The following is a 22,139-nucleotide window of genomic DNA, read 5'->3' on the forward strand; positions in this document are numbered from 1 at the left end:
ATGTTTTATAAGAGGACTGCCTAAGAGTATGGCCAAAGCTTGTCCCAAAGTCCGTGCGCTAAGTGCTCTGTCATCTCCCGATAATGTTCGGAGAGGTGTGGGAAATGAGCACAATTAATATTGAGGCTCGTCATCACTGACAGACGGGTAGAAGAAAAGCCTACTAGTGCAATTAAGTGTAGGCGGTCGCTACTTGAAGCTGCCACGCACAACTACCAAACACCTTTGAAGCAAAGTGATGAAGCGGCTAACCGTCTTCTCTCACGTACCGTGAATGAGTTAGTGGGCGCCTAAGCGACCTCACTCGACGAGAGATGTTGCGGGTGCGGTAATCCGGCTCCACATGCGCACTTGTCAACTAGTAAGTAGCTTTCAGGTTTAATCTTAATTTATGTACAATCTATGCTAACCGATCATAAATGCCGTCTCTGTTGGTTTGCATTAGTATGTATTGCGAGCGTACATCCTAAGAAACTCGTATCTTGGATGACGCTAGTTGTCATGCCCTCAGGTGCATCAGATACATCTAATTACTTAATTTAAGTAATTGATTATCCCCTTAAGTACACAAAGTGTACCTAATGGGGACTGTGTAACATTAGGGCGAATTCGTTTACAGAAACTCTACGCACTGAATCGGAATCATAAACTTTCATATAAGTTACCAGCAAAATTTAGCGTTAGCGATAACAACGTTCCAATTCCACCACTCAACTGAAGAGGCAGCAAATTGCATCGATCAATGGTACTCTTATATCTCTGAGCTATCGAATGGTCATCCGTACAACCAGTTGTGGTCTTGGACTAATCGTGGTTGTCATTAAACTGAGGATAATATACCTAACATATGTTAATGTCGTTAACCTTAGCGCTGTTAACCTTTATATCCGTTTGTGGCTATTTAAACCTAAATTTTCGTTTAAAGTGCGCATTTGAAATTTCTTTCCCATTCCGGAATTCTCCCACTCAAAAAAGGATGGTTTCGCTATTCTGTGCGCTTGTTGATGTCAAGGGCCCCGCGTTTTCAGTGCAATTGGACGATAACGATACTGTCGATGCACTGAAAAAGAAGATAAAGAAGGAGAACCCAGCGAAAGACCATGGCCGCGGTCCATGGTTGACGGACTCGGAAGTGCAGGACGGTGTGTCGGACGTCAGTGGATTCAAAAAGATGCCGTATCCGGTTCAGAAGCTACGGGCTGTTGGGCTGGCTAGTGGTCAAGTGGTCGAAGCGAGTTATGAAGAAGCAGCTCTGGAAAAGGGTTTTTGTCACGTGGTGGTGCAGTTGCCAGTTAAGGCTCCACGTGGCAGCTGCTTCATACCAATTGCCCTCCCCTTGTGATTGATCCTGGTAATCCACTAGTACGCATTCCGAATGCCTACACTGTTGGCAGCGGTGTTGCTGATGACGAAGGGAAGGATTTACTTTTGTATCGCCGCTCCCAGCTCATCGAGGAGTGGCAAACCACTAATACGTGCGTTTGCAAATGTTATTCACGGCTTTGGATCGTGGGCCCACCTGGACCGGGCAAATCCTGTGCAGCATTTGCATTTGCGTGCACTTTGGACCGAACGGACTGGGTCGTTGTGTGGATTCATTGCCCAAAGGAGGGTGTCGGTTACTTGCAATGCATTCTCTTTTCTGGAGCGGCCGAAAAGCGGGTGTGCGAATTTGACCCAAATGAGCTTGTCTCAGTTCTTCAAAGTCTGAGAAAAAAGACGGTTGTTCTTGTCGATGGATACACAAAAAACAAGACAGACTCGGCTCCTATCGTAAGAGCTTGCTTGATGTGGAATCAAAAAGAGAAGGATCGGCATCGCCTGGTCTTCGTCAGTTTAATGGTTACACTTGGGAAGGACGACCATCAAGTGTTGTTGAAGGTCATTCCAGTTACTGCAGCCGTATCTCCTTTAAGGTCCACCGCAAGTCTTGTCAGCAAAACGTCGCGGCTAACATTAAGAGAAGAGATGTCGTTTTGTCTCATGTCATGGACGTTCGAGGACTATGAAATGGCAATGATGCACGATGGATTTTTCGAACACGTAAAATCTAAATTCACTGATACACTTGTACCGGTGCGTTGGGAAGAGCGTAAGCAATTGTTGGAAGACAATATTTTATTGCAGGTGGAAATGCACAGTATATGTTTGACTTGAGTATAACGGATGCAGCCATTATGTTGGATAATGCTATTGATACTACAGATGACATCGAAAAGTATGTTAATGGCTACCGTAGCGTTTCCGCGGAAGGAACAGTAAACCGACTATTTTCGTGGTTTCGTGATTCCAAAAACACAACTTTTGGTATTGTGAGCAATTATGTAGCAAGAAGGCTTGCAATAAGACTTGGCCCTGACTTTGTTCAAAAAATTTCTTAGTTAGTCTCATCCAATCCTTCGATGGACGGACATTTTTTCGAGCTGTGATTTTTTGCGAAGCTCCTTCATGGTGGGTTTGAGTGTTTTAAAATTGGCGACAATGGAGATATATTTGTTCATGATACATGGATATCGACGACAGAACTACAATATTTTGACCCGAATGCTTACGTTCCGGTGAATCAGTCGAGGCAATGGCTTGCCCCTCAATCATGGAACCAAGGTGGTTACGACGCAATGAACGTGGAAGTTACAGATAACGGTACTGGAGTTTTTAGTGTGCGCGTTCGGTTTGTTCAAGTAACGCGTGCGAACAAACACTCATTTAAACCCAAATTCGTTGCATACTTCCTACAACAAATTGCTAATTTCTTACGATCGTATCAGTCTCAGGCGATGGAGGTGTACTTTGTCGTTCCGCTACGGGTACTATTCACATTTAATCCCAATGTTGATAAACGGCAAGTTCGGAAAGAAGTCGTGGAGGTTGTGGGTTTAGAAGCGGATACACGCGTTGTCATTGAAGTTGTCGGAGTGAAATACGAGCAACTGGGTGAGGTACATGATCTAAATCGACTTGAAACGAGGCGCGTAAATACTCATTAAAGTTGCAGCTGAGTCAATCGGTTGTCGCGCATATGCTAGTATGACATTGCTTTGGGGATTCGCGCCGTGTTGCCGTGCCTCGTAGGTGCTGCTCTGCTCTATTTATGAGAACTTTTATAAAAATATGAACTCGGTTTGCTACGTATTTTAAACCTGTTTATTTCTGATAAATGTGATGCTATAATGACACAGAAATATTGTTGAATGACTTTCAGCGGCCCCATCAACGAAGCGCAAGAAGTGCTATTCTAGACACACCATAAAAAGATTACGCGTAAGCCGGTTGCTCCTGAATCAAACCTTGCAATAGGCATCCCAGCCTTGAGCAGCGAACCGTTTCTTTTTGTCCGTTTCTAGGACGCTCTCGTCCAGTGTGAACGACGAGCAATTGTCCACCAATTTCTCTTCCGGAACTGGTGTTACTATTATTACGTGGAACTTGCCTGTCTCCCATTCGGCGAGGAACAGATCCACCGACAGCTCCAAGAGATTTATTATCTCTTCGGCAGATTTGAGGCCTTGCCGGAGCACCTCAACTGAGGATGCCTCCGCAAATTCGTCTTTGACGGCCTCGCACACCTCGTTCGGAGGCCCGTTTTTTCAATAGGATCGGATTGAAAGGTCACTAATTAAGACATGCCTGTGATCGTCCAAATCTCTCGGGTACTCGCTCTTCGAGTCACCACGACCCTTTTCTGGGAAGCGGGTGCCGTTGCACTCCTGGCTAACGCATTCCTTCCAACCGCACCAGGCTCTTGGCACTGTGCCGGTTTATGCGACGCATAACTTCCTGTCCGCTCGCCGTCTACTGCCACAGGCTCTCGGCTCTGTGCAGGACATTCGGACGCATAACTACTTGTCATCGTCCTTTTCACTACCTCAGTTCCCACGAGCTGGGTAGGAATTGATGACGTTCGACATCCCGTCAACGCATCCGCAACTGTGTTCGACACGACATCAGTTGCACACGTCTCTCGCAGGAGCACATCCTTTCCGGTGTCCTGATTTAGGTTCGCAACTGTGCGTATATGCCAGTATATATATGTTTGGTGCTTTGCCAACCATGGCATGCTTAGGATGAGGTCATACGGACTCTCCATTCCTAGCGCTGTGAACTTCTCTTTACAAGAGAAGTCACTAAAGCTGAAGGCGAGTTCTACCTGAACTCATTCAGACTTAACGAGCGCGCCGTTCACTAAACGAACAATCGCCTCTTCTCGCTTGCCATCCTGGCAAAGCGACTCAAACATCGCCGGTCTCTTTCTTAGAGTCGCGAGTTCTACAAAATTCTGTGATGCACCCGAATCCACTAGGAGGGTCATCCCTTGGTCATAGCCAATCACTTGAGCGCTCTAGACCAGCAGAGTTGAGGTCCGAATTTTCGAGACCTCTGGGACTATGCTACTCATTTGTTTGACAGCTCTGAACTTAGGGGTAGCTTCAGAGTCCGCGTCAGTAGGGCATCCCGCCTTAACTGCGCTCATGCATTTCCCGACTTCTCAGTGGCCGATGCAGAACTCATGCGTCTCGCACGCTAATTAGTGCGGAGGAGTCCTCTTGCTGGGCATCTTTGCCCTAGCAGGGACCATGGCATACAGGCGAGCCAATATATGGCCACGCTTGCCAAATTTCAGCAGACAACGCCTGCATCGCCCAACTCCATGGGAGTGGCATCTGACCCATCGGCCGATGGCTTATACTAAGCTGTCGCCGAGGCACTGTTGTAGGATTGCTCCTTAACTAAGGCAATTTTGGATTGCCTCTTCCATCGTCGACGGAACCTTTCTGAAAAGGGCCTTTCGCGATGGGCCATGCCGTAGTCCGTGTATTAACGTGGGCACCTAAATATACTTCGAATTCGGACCTAAGGTCATGGATGCCGACCGCGAGCACATCTCCTGCCCATACCCTTGCAGAGATCGTTTCGCCTGTCGCGCTCCAAAGAAGCAAGGCTGAAGCAACACTTCGTTATTCGGCGGCTAGTACATGGCGCGAATCTTTGTCTTAAAGACCGCACATGTATGGAACGCATTAACATCGGACATTAGTGCCGTGTTAAGCCCACTCGGAGAACTAAATGTGCAGGTGCGATATGGTGTATGACACCATACGGCTGTCGTTTTCGATGAGCTGCGCCATATTGCATTGCTCCACGGCTTAAAAACCAGTGGACAATCGTGTGCGCTGCAGTTCCATCGACTTGCGCGGGTCCGTCCAAATAGGCCTCGGCTGATGCAGCTGGGCGTAGAGCATCTCGACAGTCTTGTCGTGAGCCTAAATAAAGTAATTTGCTTTCCTGGAAGTAACTTAAGAAAATTTAAAACCCACTTCTTGGGTGTGGTTAACATTGTGACCAACACCTGTGTATGTGATGCACATAGGTGCATTCGCATGAGGAGGGATGACGTCTAGCGTTATCCGTTACGCGAGATATCTAAAAAATACGCTCGCAATGCATATTAGTGTTATCTACAGAGATGACATTTTTGACTGGTAAAAATAGGCATTTATATTTTATACGATTAAATATAAAAATTAGTGTGAAAACTACTTGCTACTTGGTAAGCGAGGAGTCGAATCACCGCTCCCCTGACGACACTTTAATAGAGTTCTTAGTGCGTTGGGTGAGGTGGCTAAGGCGCCCACCACAACAACCTCACTACACGCGAGAGTAGACGGTCAAACTGCTTCCTTGCTGTGGTAGGGTGTATGCTTCAGTTAAGCTTCGTCGCATTAACACGTGCCCGCCTACACTTGGTAGCACTTGAAATTCTTCCCACGACCCGCATCTCTGCGCGTGTACGTGCGGATGAGCCTCAATATCGATCAAGCTCGTTTCTTCCACCTCTCCGGACATCATCGGGAAGTGAAAGAACACTTGGCGCAGGGACTTGGTGAATAAACCCTGGCTAGGCTCTAGTGATGTCCTCGTGAGCAACGTGATGCGCAGTTGGAGCAGTTTGAGGCATTCGTGCTCGATTTATATCTAATAGAATTAGAAGTTAAAAAAAATATACCCAATGATTAGATGCAATCTCTGTAGATATGCATCTCAAACAGGCGAACGTATTTATGCTTAATACGTCGGCTCGCAGATGACGTCAGTCTCAGACGTTAATGTGAATGCAACTAAGTGCATCCCATAAACAAGGGTGGGTCACAATGTGAACCTCACCCGAGCGACAGGTCAATTACCGTTACACAAATTAGTTGACCTTCCGGTCAAGTAACTTAACAAGCGTGCAACATAAGGCATTTAGGCCGTTAGAGGAAGTTAGCGATAGAAGATATGCTAATTGTTAGAGCTAGGTATACTTAACTTAGCTAGTATACGAAATCTTACCATTAGACAAAGCTAATAAATATCATATTGTGTATGTATTCCTTTGCATTTAGCATAACTATATTGAAGATGGTTACTTTCAACCTCGTAAGCCTTTGTCGTGATTAAGTTAGACCAGCGGGTGTCATCCTTCGCTTTCAGCTGTCACAGCCGTGCTGAATATAATTCAGCTTCAACAAACTATTACTTACTTGAAAGCAGCCACTATACAAGAAGCTATTAGACTAGCCGATAATTTTTAATATGCCAAATTTGGTAAATATGGTAAAAGCTTCTTCTTTACAAAAGTAAAGTACTCTTGTCGATCCAGCTAACCCATTGACTTTTCTAAAGGCGCACTTCAATTGGACACAAATGCAGCTCGTTCGCTTTGTTTTAAGCTCACCAAATTTCAAGCAGGGCGAGCTATTATATAGCAGTCCTTGAAATGTCGAAAGCCCCTACTCACGAGTACAGATTCTGAGCCTCTAATTCTCATTTGTTCGACTCACTTACAAGTCGTCCAGTAAAAAGAGCCATTAAGTATCCGCATTTCAAAGGAGCCGGATTCACCATTAACTTGGTCTCACTATAAGCACCCCAAACGTGGACATTCTCAGCAAGCCAAGTGGCCCGGTATGGATATCTTTTGCGAGATTTTCGTAGCACGTCTAATGAAGTGAATCCAGGGCTGGTTTTAAAACTACTTTCTATAAACGAGTACACACGTGGAGCCGGTTTACCGCTTTCGTGACGACACCTGTTCTAAGATACTTAGTTTGTTCGGTGAGATCGCTTCAGCGCTCATCAACTACCTCACTTTACGCGAGAGATGGCGGTTTAACGCTTCGTCGCTGTGCTAGAAGGTGTGTGCATAAGTATAGAGTACATTAGAAATCCTTTTCACATCCCACATCTTGGAGCGTGTACGTGAGGATGAGCCACAGTATCAATTGGTCTTATCTCCACCTACTGCTACCCTATTGGCTAGCGCACCAGGTTGCCGGTTCTTACAACGCTTGACTTTTCGTTAGATCACTATCTACTGCCACATATTCTCGGCTCTGTGCAGTACAATAAAACGCATGACTTCTTGTCAACGTCTTTTTCTCTACCCCCAGTCTCTACGTGACTTGGTGACTTCTACTTCCCGTCGACGCACCCTCAACTGTGCTCGACACGACATCAATTGCATAAGCCTCTCGCGAGAGCACATCCTTTCTGGTGTCCTGTGTTGACCTAGCAACTGTGCATGAACGCCGGGCTATCCAAGGACGCTCAACGCTTGGTAGTTGCCGAGAAAGTTTGTGAAGTGAAAAACTTGTTAAGTGTAAAAGAGTGAATATCGTCGTGCGTTGGCCGTATTTCTTACTTTACTGTATAGAAGTTAGCAATCGAAGCGGTGTATTTTTATGCTGGTTGGTGTCTTGCCAACCATGACATGCCTAGAATGAGATCATACGGAGTCTCCATACCTAGCACTGTGAACTTCTATCTACTGGAGAAGTCACTAAAACTGAAGGCGAGTTCAACTTGAACTTTCTAAAACTTTACGAGCTCGCCGTTCGCTTAATGAACGGTCGCCTTATCTCGCTTGCTACCTGGCAAAGCGACTCATACAACGCCGGCCACTTTATAAGAGCCTCGAGTTTCACAAAATTATGTGATGCATTTGAATCCAATAGAAGGGTTATCACATGGTCATATCCTCGTACTCGAGCGCTATAGACGAACAGGGTTAAGTCCAAATCTCGGTACCTCAGAAAAAATTGCTATTGATGCGTTCGATACCTTCAAACTTAGGAATAGCTTCAGAGTCCGAGTCAGTACGGCATTCCGCCTCTACTGCGATTTTTGCATCGACTACTGAGGATTAGGGAAATATATATATTCCCTAATCCTCAGTAGTCGATGCAAAAATCATGCGTCCTGCACAATGGCTTTTGCCATCACTCTTTGGGTAGAGAGTCCACTTGCTGAACGTCTTAGCACCAGCAGGGACCCTGGCATAGTAGCGAGCCATCACATGGCCGCACTTGACGCACTTTAAGCTGACTATACCTGCATTGCACATCTCCATTGGAGTGGCATCCAGCCTTTTGACCGACGGCTTATACCAAGCTATCGCCGAACACTGTTATAGGATTTCACCTTAACGAATGCAATCTGGATTGCCTTTTCCATTGTCAATGGCACCATTCTTAAAACGGCCTGTCGCAATGATCGTTCCGTGATCCGTTCATAAACGTGAACATCCTTAATGTGTTCCGGTATTGACTCACACTAATGGACGTCGACAGCGAGCACCTCTTCTGCATATATTCTTACAGATATTGCTTCGCCGGTCGCGGTGTAAAATTGTTCCAGCATGTCTTGAAATTTGCTGTTGAGATAGTAACCTTTTGGAGTATCGTGGGTCTGTCCCTGTCCAAACTTAAGGGGGCAAAGATCCACGAAGTAGTCGCACAAGTTCCGGAAATGATTTTGGTGGACTATTGTTCGTCGTCCATAATGGGCGAGAATGTCCTAGAAACGGACAGAAATAAGCGCTTCTTTGATCAAGGCTGGAAGACAAGCTTGTTTTTTTTAGATTCTGTAAATTTTTCGAAATGTGCTCTCAGAAAATGTGCCAAGCCGCCTACCGGCCAATAGCGGCATTGGGCACAGTATTGATTCGAAAACTGACAGCAAGTATTGTGTGACCAAAAATGACCGTTGCCGAAAGAACAAGTCGACTACATTGATGAGTTCTTTGACGAGCGAGCCAAGGTGGGACATGTGCGTGAGAGCAAGTCGCCTCACTGCAGCCCCACCTTCTCTATGTGAAAGGCCACAGGTGGTAGGTGCGTGGTTCATGCTTATAATAAGCTAAACACGGGGGCCATTTCGGCGCAAACGCCATTATCGCGGAAAGATTTCTTGATGAACTCCATGGGAATGCCAACTATTTTTTCTGCGCTGGATATAAATGATAAATACTATCAATTACTCATGGGAGAGTCCGATGAATCCTAAACGGCAGTAAGCACCCCAATCGGTTTGTTTTGGGAGTGGCTTGTGATACCCAAGGTTTTTAAAACGCACCAGTGACATTCAACTGAGTGGTGGTTCACGTGATGCGTAAGCACCGTGCCTACTTGCCCTATTACGTTGACGATGCATTGTGCATAGTATGGCCGAGGATGGGCTGAGCAAGATAGAGCCGGACAGGCGTCATTTGGACGCTGTATTGAAGACTCCGGGTGACGCCCATTTGAGCGTCAACTTACAAAAGAGCGTCTTAGGGGTCTCGAGATACCTCTGCTGGGCTGCATAGTAGGTATTCGTGGTGTAAGAGCAGACCTGTAAAAGGTAAAATATGTAAAAGAATTGCCAATCCCTCGACACGTGAAGGATTTGCGCCAATTGATAAGACTCGCTAATAACTTGCATAAGTATAGCAAGAATTATGCTGAGCAATCTAAGCCCTTGTTGAATAGGACGCAGAATGGGTTTGGTTTAAAGAACAAAAAGATGATTTCACATCTCTGCAGCAATGTCATGTAAAGGCACCGGTCTCGGCATTGCCAGACGCGGATAAGCTTTTTAGCGTCGTCTGCGATTCAAGTAATTTTGCAATCCGCAGCGCGCTCACGCAGAAGGATGACGACGGCGTTGACCGTGTCATCTTTTATCAGTCCCGGCTTTTAAACGCCGCAGAACTGAATTATCTTGTGAAAGACAAAGAACTACATACAATATATTATGCTCTTGTAGAGTTTCGGGTGCACCTATTGGCCACCGGCCCATTCGTGTTTCTTTCGGATCATGCATCACTGCGGACCGCAATAAACTCACCGCACCTCTCGTCTTGAATGGCAATGCCAGACCAGACTTCGAGACAAGACACCAGAAAAGTGTCTCGTGCTTCGGCACAAGTTCAGTCATCAGCGTTGGCAGCCATATAGGCATACCAGGTGACGAGATCACTGGGCTCCGAAATAAAGGAGAGCTACTGTCAGGACGAATGTTGTCGCCTGCTGTTGTGTCACTTCGGTGGACGAAAGGGTTTCCTTCTGTCGCACTTGAAGGCTAAGCTAAGTCGGTATAGCTTCAGCGATGGCCTGTTATGGCATCAGCTGTCACCTTGTGATCCCTTGAGAATCTATGAGCCTCATGACACAGAGCTCAAGCTGATGATCCTTAACGAGCTCCATGATGCACCATCTACTTGGTATCTGCGTGAAACGACAATCTTACGAGTCTCAGATGGCTACAGCTATATCGATGAATGACCAACTATATTCGCTCCTGTGATCAGAGCGCATTAAGCCTGCATTGTCCAGAAATGCGCCATTGAAGCCGCTACAAATTCCACCGGATTATTAAAAGTCGGTCAGTTCTGGACTTCATGTTTGGCAGGCCGCCTGTCCACAAGGGTCGGACAGGGCTTGTCAAATTTGTAGACAGACTGAGCAAATTGGTGCTTTTACCACCATGTGGTGTCACGGTCACAGGCAAGGAGGCAGCTCTCTTGTTCGTGGGTCATATGTGCCGACTACAAGGGATGCCCGAGTCCGTAGTAATGGACCAGGGTCTACGTCTTACGTCGGGTTTTGTACGTCATGTGCTTGAGCTGTCTAGTGGCAAGCTCCACGTGTCTACAGCCGATCATTCCCAGACCGATGGCCAAACGAAATGAGCCAATCGGGTCGTGGTGGATGTATTGCGCACGGTAGCGACTTCCAAAGAATGGAGCAAACAATTGTTCTTCGTGGATTTCGCTATTAATGCCAGTGTTCACGCCAGTACGGGTAAGACATCGTATTATATTAACGGCATGCGCCATCCTCGGACGCCAGTCTCGTTTGCGTGCAACCCAAGTCTTAATAGGGGAAGGCCCCTCGCTTTGCTCGGTGCGAGAGAGGGACACAGCTTCGCCAATATGATGATGACCCGTTAGGATATCATGTAAGTGACGGAAACTTGCCAAGTGACCCTGCCGGTTTGGCAGTGATCAGTATAGAGTCACGGCAAGAAATGCCTGTGCATTTAAACAGAAATTTACAAGTCAAGTTTTAGGTGGAGCTACTCATGAGAAAATGCACTGTAAAAATTATGAAGAGCTGCCTAATGTAAATAAAGAAATTAAAGATGTTTCGTTCTTGAAAACTTCAATTTATGACCGACCTCTCGTCGGTTAGCGAGGTTCAACGCTTTGTGGATGAGTGATAAGCCATCACACGAAAAGTCTGTGACGCGATAACACGCGCATAGGACAAGCAAAAGAAATTTGCGGACCAACATGGCCGCAGAAACAATATGCGGACAACATGGTCGCAAAAATAATCAGTGCTTTAGAGAAGAAAAAACTACTTATTACTGCTACCCACCTGAAGGTACTACGCATTTTATCGGGCCGTTTACGGTGGTCGAGGAGGTTGACGACCAAATTTATGTGCTCAAACTTCCGCCGTATATGAAGACGCACCCCGTATTTTACGGGGGTTGTCTGAAGCGGTATGTTGATCCAGAAGAAATCACATCCCCATGCGTCTACGGAGACTGATTTTGACGCCGATTAGGAGTCGAGCGTTGATCCGGTCGAGTGTGACGGTGAAGTCGAATAACTTTAAGCCGAATAACGCCTCCCACCGTGATATTGACTGGGAGTGCGGGAAGGACTGCGGACTAGACGCAGTTTCCTCAGCATTAACTTTCCAAAAAGTCCAGCCGAAGTTTCAGCCTTCATAACCTAAGTGATCCCTCGAGCAGACATCGTGAAGATCCGTAGTATATGGTTTTCAAGATACCCGATCCGTCGTTCAGCAGTGCTCAGCGCCTGCGACTAAACGGAAGCAGAAGCGGTATACGCTGCCGCGAGCAGGCTGGCGAAATCGTCGATCCTATGGGACGTCGCCTGCACTGATGGATGCTGCTGCGAACCAACCTCTCTTTGTGAAAAAAAGGTTGATATACCACCGCTCCGTGCCACAGAAGCTTTGAATTCTCGTCTAGTGGAGAGGATACCCGAAGACATTTTCGACTCCTATGAACTGGTCGACACACTGCGCACCGGCATATCGAGCCTGGTGTCTGCCTATAAGAAGAAGCACCAGTTGTCGCTACACTTCTTTCGAACAGACTAGCAGGAGCGGCATAACGAGAAGAGACAGGGAGTACTGTATCGCCCATGATTTCCCTTACACGCAAGCGAGCGAAGTTAAGTCGCTGCGACCTTTGTTTCGCCACATCAGAATGTGGCTGATAACGGCGCAGAAACTCCACTTCGGATTGGTAGGCTGATTCATTTGAATGCAATAGAACCGGGATCGGGGAAACACGGCTAAGTGACTTCACCTTAGCCTTTCATGAATTGTAGACGTCATACTAACTATTAGCGTCTATAGTAGCGCCTTGAAGGAGCGACGCACTAATTCCGTCTAAGCGAGGCCATTCAGATGGAGGTGGCATCGGTAGGATGCAACCAGTCGCGTAGCCACGATTAATGCGCTGGCTTGTGACGCCGAGTGGATACGTTTACGTTCCGTCGCTGGAGCTTTACGCTCAGGCTTTTTTGCGTCAAACCCACTGTGGAAGGAAGGAGCCCGTTACTTTAACTCAAACTAAAGGTGTTCTGAGCAAGCGTAAGACACACCGTAGTTGACGACACGCGATACCCGCTGTCTCGGAATCAGCGTATACATACTTATGTAATATGTGTACTTAGCTAAGTCTACCTATGTAAAGGCCTGCTAGGTTGCACCTAGCAAGGATGTGTAGTGGTACGCCACCCTTACACAAAATAGCACACGACCTTATGTGCAAAACACAACCAAGCGAAAACACGACGCAACTATTAACAGTATCGTCGCCCATGAAGCGGCGATTGCAGCCAACCATGAGCACACGAAACGACACCACTTGTACCACGCCAACAGAAACATAGGGCAACTGTAGGCCGTTAAACCACCACCCTCTTACAGACCGGTTATTACATTTTGTAAAATTATCAACGGGAGGAACGAAAGACAGCGAGCTGCCTTCACGCCGCTTTAAGTCCTGTCAGCTGCTGCTGCAGTCGCGCTGTCAACTGGACAGAACGATTCATCCCACTTCGCCGTGAGGATGTAGATCCGTCGCTCAGTGTTGACTACTCCACTGCCATCACCTCAGAGTAGTGATGAGTTCAGCGAGCTAATTGGGAAGGGTGATGGAACAATGTTGCCCATCTAAACTTCACCTATTGCTCTTAATATGTAGACTCCCAATGATGCAGAGGCAAAAATGCCTTAAGTCAATGAAGCAACTGTTTCGTCGTCTGCGCTAGCTAGCGCAGCGACCATTCATTAAGCACTGCCTATTTAGGTGCAGTTGCTTCTCAGCTGAGCAAAACCCCAACTTCTGTCGTTCGGATCATCATACATAATGGGTTTGACGCAGAAGACCCTAATCGTAAAGCTTTACCGACGGAATGTGGATGTGTCCAGTCGGGGTAACAAGCCAGTTGTATTAGAACCCGACTTTGCGGCTGGTGGTACACAACTTATGCCACCTCCATCCAAATAGCCTTGTTCGAATAGAACCAGGGCGTCGCTTCTAGAGCGTGGCATTATAGACGTCTATATTATGGCATCAAATTTCGTGGACGCTCCGGAAGAATCACTTGGTCGTTTTTTTTCGATTCCGGTCGTATTGCTCTGGAATGAATCAACCGACCAATTCGAAGCAGAATCCTACGTCGCTTTCAGCCACATTTCGATTTGGCGAAACAACGGCCGAAGAGACTCAGATTTGATCGCTTGAGTGTGTGATAATTCATGGGCGGCACTGTACTCCCTGTTTCTTCTCATCACGCCGCTCCTGCTAATCCATTCGAACTAGAAGAGCGACAACTAGTGCGCCTTTTCATAGGCAGACACCAGGCCGGTACGTCAATGCGCAAGGTGACGACCGATTCCCTTGAGTCGAAACCCATCGGATATCCTTTCCGCTGGGCTAGAATTTTAAATGTCATCTGCATGGATCAATGGGTAATCAATCTTCCAACAAGGAATAGTTGGTTCCCAGCAGCATCCATCAGTGCAGTTGGGACCCAAAATGAGCGGCGATGTCGCCCATCTACTTGCGGCAGCCTATCCTGGATTCATTTAGGCGCAGGCGCTGAGCGTTCAGACTAGCTGCACTGTTTGTCAAGAAATGCAGAGTTGCCTTATCTTTTAGGAAGGGACTCATGTCCATGCTGTCTTACGGGCGCAAGTCGTGCCCTTAAGGATGCATACTCCCTTTAAGATTCTCATTGGAGAACGCTCATCTCTTGCGAGATGCCTTAAGAAATTGAGAACCTCCAATCCTTTTACGAGCGCGGGAATTGCTCGTTCTCCGATGGACGCTTATTTAAGGAGAATAAGTCACGATGTTTATCGAACAAGACCCGGAACGTACAGCATCAGTTGGGAATGAAGTTTTCAACAATCACGCGAGAGTGGATGTCTACGCCAACGAATGAGGTATCTCGTCCGAACCCCTTTCACCGCGCGGTAGTTCGAGAAGCGTTTCATCAGAAGGCGCTTTTGACAACTCTAACTCGTCAATGGATGTGGAAGGGGAGGGGTGAGAAAAATCGAATTTGCCTCGTTTGACGAGCCGAATCAACACTGTGACTTACGTCACACCCTCCATTTCTTACGGGAGGATACTGATCACGAGCGATCCCGTCGCCCCGAGTTAGCGGTGATGGTTGGTAACGTTTCTCTTGATCAGATTAGAAATGGTGTGCAAGTTGGGACTGATCAACTGGCAAACTAACTGAGACATCAGTTTCTTAAAAAACGCGATGGTGACGGCTCGAAAAAATATCTTATCCTTAAAGGATGCAAGGGACGCCTAATTCGTGATAAATTAGACTCTGTCCCAAGACTATCATGCTTTAGCTCGGAATTATCCGGATTTGGCAGACATTTGAGACCTTTCCGGGGTGATTCGAAATCATAAGAAGCGTCGTACTGTTGGTATAGGCGGAGACGCCTGACATTAAAGTAGCATTCTTTCGCATCCTTCGAGGCAGCTCGATCGTGTATGCATTGCCTTGTCGGTGAAGTACACGAAACGAGCCGTTATACCTGGGCAGAAATATATTACTACCTACATTCGTCACTACATTTTTTGGTAGGTTTACCGTAAACAGTAGGACTAGGTCATTGAGATTAAATGAAAGTATGTTTGCTCTTCCATTTTTGTCAGAGTTCCGTTCTGTCGGTTCACCGCTTTAGCGATGAAAACATGTACGAAAACGACCACTGCTTCTCTAGCCAGCAGGAATTCATCTGCTGACTCAGTTTTATTTTTGTTTTCAGTGCGACCGGCTCGCACTGCCGAGATATAATTCTCCGCTTTAGTGAGCGCATTGTTCTACTCACTAATATTATTGTTTTCAATGCTGAGTATTTCAGCATCGTCATCAAAATCGGCAATAGCCTTTTCACTATTACTAAGTTTGTCCTCTTAATGTTGGTTGCAACAAAATTGATATCCTTCGCATTGACTGTTGAGTCAATGCGCGATGAGCAAGAGCTAAAATGTTATTTGCTCGAGCGAGTCCCTCCCCTCCTTGAATAAGAGTTACTCTTAAACGAGGCGGGTATACGTAGATGGCGTAAGCCGTTCACGAAATACGGTGTTTGTTTTATAAATGCATGCACCGAATTTTTGATCGCAAATATTGACATCGGCAAGATTTCTCTACAGGTCGTAAAAAAGTGGTCGTATCCGCGAAGTAGCTCTTCGACGAAACGATTTGCACGTTCTAACCATCTGTTGTAGGATCGCCAGAAGTTGACATGTTCCAAGTGATTTGAACACAGAATTGAAAACCTTTGCTATGAACACTCAAGACCAGTTTACGGAGTATCCCATCAAGTCGAAATGTCGTGTCAATCAAGACACGAGAACAGTCTTTTGCTATGATTGACTCCGGAACTGCAGCAAGATATATCATCTTGCCTAAACGATCAACATATACAATAATACCATTATTCTTGTGACCATCTTCGGGGAATCCGAAGACGAAGCCCATAAATACGGACTACCAATACTCTACCGATACAGTCAGAGGCTGTATTGGAGCACGTGATGAAGTACTAGGCTTCCCCCGTTGACAATTTTCACAAATACGTACGTACTTGCGGACGAATTCATGCTGGTGAGGCCAGTAGATATCGCAGCTGACCGTGAACAAAATTTTCTCACGTCCACGATGACCACTTATTGGTGTATCGCGGCACTCAAACATGATTTGTAATCGGAAATTATAATGGGAGGGGATGACGACACGAGGTAGGTGCCAGTAAGGGCAGTGTAATACAGAAAATTAATGCGTATCGATCTAGTGCAGATCGATACAATTTCGACATTCTTAAAGGAGTGTTGTGATGGATTTTCGAGGTAATCCATTAAACATTTGACAACTTTTATTTTTTGGATGGGCTCTTCTTACGTCGTCAAGTAATTTTGACGACGAAACACTTATTGTCGCAACAGTGGCATTATGCTCACTATTGAATTTGCGCAGCCGGCTCAAAACCGGGCTTGCTCGAAAGAGCTTCAGCGATGGCATTAAGTAACCCTGGTTTGTACTACACGGAGAAGTTCTACTCCGGAAGGAGAGACAACCATCTCGTCATTCTGTGCGAGAGGTGTGGACTGTTTGTTGCCATGCGTAAAGACGCATGGTCCGTAAAATAATGAATAGTCTATCTCCTGAAAAATATTCCTTGACTTATCCTGTGCATATTATATGACCAGATATTCCTTGTTATGTACTATGTAGTTGTGTTCAGCTGGTTGTAGCTGACACGATTGATAGCTGACGACGCGCTCAGCACCGTCTGCGTCATATTGCATTAACGCATAGCCGATTGCATAATCGCTGGCGTCAGACCACAAAAATGGTCCGTCTTGGTCCGCTATCGCCAGAATTGGCGATTGCATCATGCTTTGCTTGATATTTTTAAAGGAACGCTTACAACCAGTGTTCTATAACCATTTTACATTTTTCTTTAGCTCAGAAGAAGCACTGTGATAATAGAATAATTGAGAGAGTACCTATATAAGTACGCTGCTAAGCCAAGTCAATTTCGAAGTCCTTTCACACCGACTGGTCTGTGCCAGTCGGTGATTGCCTTAATCTTTATCGGATCATGGCGTACCCGTGTCTACCCACGCACCGAAGAAGTGGTGTTTTGCTTGCAGCGAATATGCACTCCTTGTGATTTGCACACAACTTATGTTTACGCATAAGTTTAAGAGCCTTGCGGACGTTTTACGATGTACTTTAAAGTCCTACTTCCGTTCATAGCTCGGCTATGACAAAGAAATCATTGAAACAGCTCGGTGCAAAATTTCGCACCAATCTCAACAAATTGACTACACATCTGTTGAATGTTGCAGGGGCATTACTTAGCCCTGTTGCATAACTAGCCAATTCCAAAGCATTACGCTTGGGGTGCTAACTGCGTGAACGGTATCTCTCCTTTAGGCATAAGAATATGACAGAATTCATCGATCAGATCCGTTGACGATAAGATCGAACTCATTGTCATACCATCAATGATAACGTCATTCGTGGTATCGGCTTTTAGCCGGTACCTTGGCAGCGATTAATGAACGGGTAGCAAATTGTGCAAGCGTTCAATAAATTGAACGCTGCACAATCCGCCACTCCATTTCAAATTTCCTTGAACGTAACTTTCCAAGCAAGCATCCTTTTCTTTAATTTGATGTTCATTTTTATGCTTCGTGCCACTAAACTTGTTCGAGTGGTTGACCTTCGATATTGCTTGTGTTTGTGCACAGTCGTCCGTCCGTTCGTTGACTTTTCAGTACCAAGGGCTGTCAAACTAAAGTCTTGTGCAGTCGTACTAATGTCCGCTGTGGGGCCATCGCATTCAATCGTAAGCCATCCGTACACTTGTGGATGCTCCAAGAAGCTCGTCAGATGGTTCGTCTTGGACCGTCCACGCGAGACATGCACCGTTATGGATCGTAGCTGTCAAATTATGCATGGCTCGAACTTTCTGATCCATGGTAATCCATGGATAACATCAAATTTGTCATTATAATCCAGTACGATGAGATTTTCATCCTACTATTTGCCCTTTAAAGTGTATTGTATACAACTACACGTTTCTTTTACTAGGACAGATGCGCATGTTGCACTGCCGTCGTCGGCAGAGATATATGGTGCTTGACGACCTTGAGTCTACGAACTCTAGCGATTGGCGTCGATTAAAAATGCTCACCTTGAAAGTTATAGTGGCGAATAAAGACCCTAAATTAGTTGTGAGGCATCACCTGGGGAAGTACACACAGTATACGTGTGAGAGGATATTCAGCAGATTGTCTTGCGTAACTGAATCAGTGGAGCGCTCCGCAAATACTCACTTCGACCGTTTTCTGAAACGTTGCCTCGCCTTTCCGATTTTGTGACAGCGTCAGGTCCGCGCCTTTCGCTATTCTTTGCCGTTGGTCGACCGTTTCGCTCATTGTTGTGGCGCTAGGCGTGAGAGGCAAGCATAGTGCAGCGCTGCTATCTCGATTCTTAAGTCAGAGGAAGACTCTTAGACTCAAAGAGTCACTGAATTCGATAAAGAAAATTAAGGTCGCAACTCAGTGAGTCGTACAAGCTTGCTAAATTACGCCCAATTCAAGAGACTCAATGATTTGTAGAATCAAATGACAACTAGTACCCGAGAGTATATACCTTAGTAAGGACACAAAAATTCTTACCGATCGAAGAGCAAGCCTTAGGAAGGCACGACACGCCTTATGATCCAAATGGCAACTGAGCTTTATTAAAAGCATTAACACGTAGAAACCTCACCCGAATCGCTTTTAAAATAGATTTCGGCCACCAGATCTCTATCTGGTGGCTTACACGTGTTTTATCCATATCAAACGAAATTTGAAGATACCATCTATACTGAATACAATATGGTATTTTTCTCAAAAATGTGAATTCCACCACATTTTCGGTCTACCAACCGAAGTGTAGCTTTCCCCATCAGACGTTTGACACTGAGTGTCTACATTCGCTCACAATTTTAAACAGCTAATGTGGTGTCGCGGCTGCTTCAACCGCAATACGTATGTCACCGGGCCTAGAGCCCATGAAGAGCATGAGCAAATCATCCACAGGGGGCTCGTAACCAGGTTGAGGCCCTTGAAACAGAAACTAAAGCTCATAGTTAACATTGATTTACACCGCGTAGTGTGGAAGAGCTCCTCCGAGAGGTTGCGATCCGTTGTTTGGTTCTGTGGACCTCTAAGTAAATAAAGCCGAGTACGCTGAACGAGCAGGCTACACGCGCCGCTATCCTTGAGTGATACCTTTCACGACTAACTTTGACACCACGTCAGTATTTGACGCGTCTGCGTAATGAAGCACATAGTGCCTCTGTGACCTCAATGATGAATTTTCGATAGTATTACATCTTGACGGGTCGTAAAACGAAAACTAAGCATCTTCATCTAAAGGGTTGTCGCATTCAAATTGCTTGGTCTATTAGAGACTCTGCCCATGCACGGGCGTTCGTTAAGACGAAAAGCTCGCTTAAGTTTTACAAAGCTGAAGACCAGAGGCTAATTATGTGCGGCATATCGTCCAAGATTCGAAACTAAACCTAGCCAGCACTTGGGAGCTTCAGTTGCTCATTCAACAGTGGATCTAAGCCACTCTGAGGCCAAAAATCCGTCAATCTCCACCTGTATTGGTGGAAAGCGTCATTTGACGCAAGTTGACTTTAAGCGTCGTGATCAGTAACGTCAACGGCGTAAGTGAAATCTTGCCGAAGTGGTACCTCAAACTTTCACGAGTTTTTCGACAAGAGGTTCTCCAGCCACTTGAAGAGATACTGGTATTTACCCTTGCGAAGACGACGCTTATAAAGTTTCTTTACGTGAAACTGAAGGTTCTCTCTCTCATCGAGCAACGCAGTAGGGGTCTAAGAAATCAAAGAAGTCTTTCTTGGCTTTCAGACAAAAATAAAAACGATAGATCTAGAACTAATTTGCAAAAAAATATTTCGACTCTTATTTGATAAATATTCAGATTCAATACAAAAATGAAACATTAAAAATACAGACCAGGTAAAAATACAGAGACCATAGCTTCAAAATTACGCTGGTCTACAATTATTGGGGGGAAACTAGTTACAGCTTCTGATTTTTATTAATTAACTCGAGTTATAGAAATAGCCTTTAGATATTACAATTAAGAACAATTAAAGCAACAATAACCGTAGTTTTTCTGCTATGCTTACATAATTTTCATCTATTTGTGGGCAAATTATAACGCCAGAATTTGTTTTGCAAAGCATGAAATCAGCAATGCTCTCCTTGATTGATAAGTGAATTTCTGCTTTGGGTGCAACTTCTCCGTAAAAAATTTGCTCGAAGAAAGTCCACTCTTCACGCAATACAAAGCCCTTTTTGACGTTGAAGCGTCAACAATTTTGCTTAAAGGGCCAGCAGAACATACTGAGGAGGATGTAGCGATCTGCGGCACAGTCACCTGGCTCGACGCAAGCCCTTCCAATCCGCATGCGAAGATCCCGATAAGGCTTAAGCAAGCCAACGTAGAAGATTGGGTGTGAATACAGCTTGCAAGAAAAGTTTAGCGTATATGCTATGCCTTCTTCGCCAAATTCGTATATATTTAGATGAAACATGGACGCAATTTGTTTTTATTTAAGTCTTAATATCCGGAAAAACTACATTTGTAGGTGGATTTTTAGCAGTTAGCAAGCCACGACATAATACGCTTCTGCCCTTAGCATCTGCTTATTTTTTTTGGTCGTCTTGGCTATCAGCCCTGTATCACGCAAATGTTTTATGAAGGTCAATCGTTCCGAAAACTGAGTTGCCCGGTCGGAATTGTTCCGATCCCATCCCGCTACTTTTGAAGCGGCGGTTGCTATGGCGCTATGCGTGGCGTTCGACTTTATGTCACCTCGCGTTAATTCGCAGGAAATGTCGCAGAAGGTCTACAAGCTCGTTATGATCCTATAATAGACCGAATCCCATGGATCTAAGCCTCGTTGAGGAAGAAGCAGAATACTTTCAAGCTGTGGAACAGCATAGAAACATCTGTAGATGTTATATGTGCGGGAGTACTAATTACTTACGCCCGGCTTGTTCGTTGCGCAACCCGCGCAAAGCTCGTAAGATCCATAACCTGACCTTATACCAGAAATCTGGTGCGGTGCCGAAAAACGTTAGTACTGAGTAGAGGTAGGGCGTCCTACCGGGAAAAGCTTCCTAAAGTTCCTTTAAACTTACGTATTAAGGTTTTGGACTTTGACAGAACGGAACGCTGTCTTGTCCTTGACCTGGATTCGAGATATGATCTCGACCTTAGTAAATCCTGGCTTAAACGCCATGGGCCATGTATTAATTAGGGGTCAAAGAACTTACGCAAAGCGGCAATGTTAGTAGCGAAGCTTTTGAGTGTCATTAATCCAACTTTCTAGAAAAAAACAACGTCATTGGTGTGAGCCGCTGACGGAATCTGTCAGTGTGTTAGACATTGCAATGTCCGAGTTGCTTAACTCCAATATTCAAAACATTAATTTTGAGCGCGGCTCATTATTTCTTGCTAAAAACGGCGGGTATGATTCACGTAGCATTGTCACCGAATGCTGAAGGATTGTGGGTCTAGGGTTGAGTCAATAAGGAATTTATATTGCACGTGGAGCAGCAGTTTAAGCCCACCTAGTAAGGTCATTCGTGGTGGCACCAAACTGAGTGTCAGTTGGAATGCTGCTGGCAATTTGGCCAGGCATTCCTGGCTAGGC

General features: G+C 45.6%; 1 protein-coding gene across 1 annotated transcript; it reads left to right on the top strand.

Moving 5' to 3' along the window:
* Positions 1–847: 847 nt before the first annotated feature.
* Positions 848–1,342, top strand: CCR75_006586 (uncharacterized protein; the record flags this gene model as incomplete). The annotated part of the gene is made up of 1 exon (XM_067964654.1): positions 848–1,342. One exon carries the CDS (start codon positions 848–850, stop codon positions 1,340–1,342), a length of 495 nt encoding a protein of 164 aa, XP_067820654.1.
* Positions 1,343–22,139: the final 20,797 nt, after the last annotated feature.

The sequence above is a fragment of the Bremia lactucae genome, linkage group LG12 (assembly GCF_004359215.1).
Source record: "Bremia lactucae strain SF5 linkage group LG12, whole genome shotgun sequence".
NCBI lineage: Eukaryota > Oomycota > Peronosporomycetes > Peronosporales > Peronosporaceae > Bremia > Bremia lactucae.